This window comes from Myiozetetes cayanensis, unplaced genomic scaffold (genome assembly GCF_022539395.1).
Source record: "Myiozetetes cayanensis isolate MyiCay16 unplaced genomic scaffold, myiCay2020 scf26, whole genome shotgun sequence".
NCBI lineage: Eukaryota > Metazoa > Chordata > Aves > Passeriformes > Tyrannidae > Myiozetetes > Myiozetetes cayanensis.
In genome coordinates, this window is record NW_026087477.1 from 4,455,640 (window position 1) to 4,459,610 (window position 3,971).

The following is a 3,971-nucleotide window of genomic DNA, read 5'->3' on the forward strand; positions in this document are numbered from 1 at the left end:
ACCCCATCAGAATTCCCCAATTTTTTTTTTTTCCGCTCTTCACTTCGCTGCCATCTTTGCAGAAGACCAAAAAAAAAACCCAACAAAACTTCCTCCGAAAACCTTTTTTTTTTTTTTTTTTTTTCAGCAAAACCTCATTTTTGGCGGTGCTGGGGCGGATGCTCGCTCGGGACGGCCCCGGGCTGGAGGGGCTCAGGGGCTTCTCGCTCTCTTCCAGCCCCGAATCCGGCATAGGAGGCAGAAATGGGCCGTAAAAAAATACAGATCAGCCGAATTTTGGATCAGCGGAACCGGCAGGTAGGGACGGCTCAGCGGGACGGGACTCTGCGAGGGGGGCGAAGCCTCTGTGCTCCCACCACCCCCAGGGGTGTCGACCCTGCAGAGGGACCCCGGCAGGAGGGCTGGGGGCTGTGTCCGGGGGTCTCCAGCACGATGTTTGTGTCCCTTTCCCCCCCCCCCAGGTGACGTTCACCAAGCGCAAGTTCGGGCTGATGAAGAAGGCGTACGAGCTGAGCGTGCTGTGCGACTGCGAGATCGCCCTCATCATCTTCAACAGCACCAACCGGCTCTTCCAGTACGCCAGCACCGACATGGACAAGGTGCTGCTCAAGTACACGGAGTACAGCGAGCCCCACGAGAGCCGCACCAACTCCGACATCCTCGAGGTAGCGGCCCCAGAGGGGGAGGAGGAGGAGGAGGAGGAGGAGGGCTGGGCAGGCTGCAGGACCCCCCCTGATGGTCCTGCTGCCCCCCAGACGCTGAAGCGCAAGGGGCTGGGGCTGGAGAGCCACGAGCTGGAGCTGGACGAGGGTCCCGAGCCGGGGGACAAGGGGAGGAGGCCGAGCGAGGGCGTCAACCTGTCGGTGGCGCGGCCCAGGTTCTACGTGAGTCGCTGGTGGCGGGTGGAGTGGGGGGCGTGAGGGACCCCCAGAGACCCCCTCCCCTCCCCTGTCCGTGGTCTCAGCCCTGCAGAGCCCTGAGTGTCCCCAAGAGTCCCCATCCCCTCCCTGCTCTTGACCTCCCCTTTGGCCTGAGAGTCCCAGGGGTCCCCAAGGTCCCCATCCCCTCCCTTGACCTCTCTTTTGCCTTGCAGGGCCCTGAGGGTCCCAGAGAGCCCCCATCCCCTCCCTTGAACTCTCTGTTGCCTTGCAGGGCTCTGAGGGTCCCCTCCTTTGACCTCTGCCTCTCTCTGCACAGCCCCAAGGGTCCCCAAGGGTCCCTGTCCCCTCCCTGCCCTTGACCTGTGTGTGCCCCAGCAGAGCCCGGTGCCACTGCCCGAGGTCACCTACGGCAGCTCCCCCCCAGCCACGGACACGTCCCTGGGCAGTGCCAGCAGCTCCCCCCAGAGCCAGGGACGCTCCCCTGCCTTCAAACCGGCAACCCCGAAGCCACCGGGACGGTCACCGGGGCCACTGCCCCCAGGTAGGCTGGGACACCACGGGGAGCTGGGTGAGGGGGAGAAGGTCCCTGCCACGGGTGCCCCATCCCTGCTGTGGGCACCCCATCCCCTCCACGGGCCTCTGTTCCCTCCGTGGGCACCCCATCCCCTCCACGGGCACCCCATCCCTGCCATGGATATCCCAACCCCACCGTGGGCACCCCATCATTTCCATGGGCACCTTGTCCCCGCCATGGACATCCCAACCCTGCCACGGTCACCCCATGCCCACCATGAGCACCCCATACCCACCCTGAGCGCCCCAACCCCGCTGACCCCGCAGGGGTTTTCCCAGCCAGGCCCCGCATGCAAAGCTCCTCTGACGGCGTCTCCTGGGGGTTTACCGGGCGTGGGCAGGGAGAGCTGCAGCAGCTCCAGCTGTGGAAACACCGGCCCTGGCCCCCCCTCCAGCTGCTTCCTGCCTCCTCCCAGCACCCGGCACCCAGCTGGCCCCTCACCCTGCACCCACAGCCCCCCTCCCGCTCGGCACAGCACGAGGGGCTCATCCTGCCCAACAGGGACCTGGCGGCCTCCAGGCCCACGTGGCAGAAAAAGCTGATGGAAAAAAAGATGCTGGGCCTTGACTGGTGGAAACCACCCCCCTCTCCCCACGGGGTGGGTGGGAGGTAGGAAGGGATGTGGGTGTGCAGCGTCCCGCTGAGTGTCCTTGGGGTGCTGGATGTCCCCCCATGGGAGGTCCTGAGTGTTCTGTGGGGGTCTGGGCTGTGGGAGCTCCCCGTGGCAGGGTCCGGAGAGGGGGCTGGCACCTGCTGGCACTGCCTCCACGTGTCATCTCTTGCCACAGCCCAGCTGTGCCCGTGGCCCTGGAGGATGTGGTTGCTGTCCTGGCACACACGGCTGCCCACGGCAACAAGGGCACCAGGGCCGCCACCCTCACACCCATGGGGATCCCCCCCTGTCCCCACACCCCTTGGAGCCACCCCCTGCATCCTCCTGTCCCTCTGTCCCTGCAGGTCTCGGCTACCCCCTGTTCCCTGCGGGCAGCCTGAACCGAGCCCTGGCCACCAAGACCCCCCCGCCGCTGTTCCTGGGGGCCGAGGGCCGGCGGGGGGAAGCCCAGGGCAGCCTGGCGAGCGCCCGGGGTGGTGGCAGCACTGCGGTGAGTCCGGCTGTCCCTCTGAACACAGCGGTGTCCCCTCCCCAAACCCAGCTCCTCCCACCCCCCCTTGCCCAGCCCAGCAGTGGGGCTGTGCTGGGGGGTGCAGGAAGGGCCCGGGGTGGGGGGAGATGCTCTGGCGGCTCAAAGCCTGACAGGGTGACCCCGCTGTCCCACAGCGGCCGCTGTACCCGGCCCTGCAGACCCTGAGCCCCGTCCTCACCCCGGGCAGCTCCAGCATCCCGAGCCACGGCCTCGCCGGCTTCCCCTTCCTCAGCCCCGCCCAGGCAGGTGAGTCCTGGTCCCTCAGCCCTGGGACGGCATCCACACTCTCCCCCACCCCACCACCCCCTCCCCCAGATCCTGCTCACTCCTGACCTCCTGCCCAGCAGATTTTGGGGCTGGAGAGGTCCCGCCGCCCCCGGGTTCCTGCAGCCCGGCCCCCGGCATGGCAGCACCCACGGGACGTGGCGGCACTGGGGTAAGGAGAGGGGCACTGGGGAGTGGGGGACAGAGGCGTGGGGTGTCTGCTCGTGGGTGCCACCTCCCAGCCACGGGTGTTGCCAGCACCCTCCATGCTGGTGGTACCTGTCCAGCTTCAACCCAAAACTGGACTGGGTAGGGTCATCCCAGAAGCCCCCCCAGCTCGCCACTGTTGGCAGAGCCCATTTCCAACTGGATTTCCCCATGGAGCTCATCCCCATGTGCACCTCCTGGTCACACACCAGGCTCCCAGCAGCGGGGTGGGCACCTGCACAGTGCCCAGCTGGGCCAGAGCCAGGGCATGACATGAGTTTTGGGGGGTCTCAGTCCCCCTAGGGATGAAAAGCAGGGGTGAACTCAGCCCCTCTCCAGCCTGCACCCCCCGGCAGGGCATGCAGGGAGACCCGGCCTCACCCTCCTCCCCTCCTGCCCCAGGGTCAGCGGCCGGATCGTCTCTGCCGAGGACCCTCCCCCGGCCCCCGGCTCCTCCCCGCAGCACCAAGCCATCAGCATCAAGTCGGAGCGGGTCTCCCCGGGGCTGGGCTGCCCCTCGGGCACCCCCCAGCCCCCCATGGCCAGCCTGGCGTCCCTCAGCGAAGCCTCCCGAGGCTCCGGAGACCTCCAGCCCCGGGATGACTATGCCAAGGGGTACCCCTACCCCCTCGGAGCCCCCCGGCCGCCGGCAGAGGAGCAGAGGGTCGCGGTGCCCCCGCGGCGGGCGCAGCCCTTGGACGTTTGGCAGAGATAGCGAGGCCGAGGGGGCGCGGGGGGTGGGGGGAGCCGTGCTTAAGGGGGAGCAGCCCCCGCTTCGCCCCCATCCTCAGACCCTCGGGGAGCCCCCTGTGCCCTTTGCAAGCCACAGGGCTTCTCGCGGGGTCCCTGTCCCCCACCCCGCTGCCCCCCATATGCCACCAACCCCCACCCCCGGCTCGC

The 3,971-nt window shown here is 67.8% G+C and overlaps 1 protein-coding gene across 1 annotated transcript; it reads left to right on the top strand.

The window, feature by feature from the left end:
• The first annotated feature begins 220 nt into the window (after window positions 1-220).
• MEF2B (myocyte enhancer factor 2B) lies at window positions 221-3,786 on the top strand. The gene is made up of 8 exons (XM_050321522.1): window positions 221-297; window positions 462-665; window positions 756-884; window positions 1,257-1,422; window positions 2,413-2,558; window positions 2,735-2,846; window positions 2,991-3,036; window positions 3,474-3,786. Exons 1-8 carry the CDS (start codon window positions 244-246, stop codon window positions 3,784-3,786), a joined length of 1,170 nt encoding a protein of 389 aa, XP_050177479.1. The 5' UTR covers window positions 221-243.
• The last annotated feature ends 185 nt before the right edge of the window (window positions 3,787-3,971 follow it).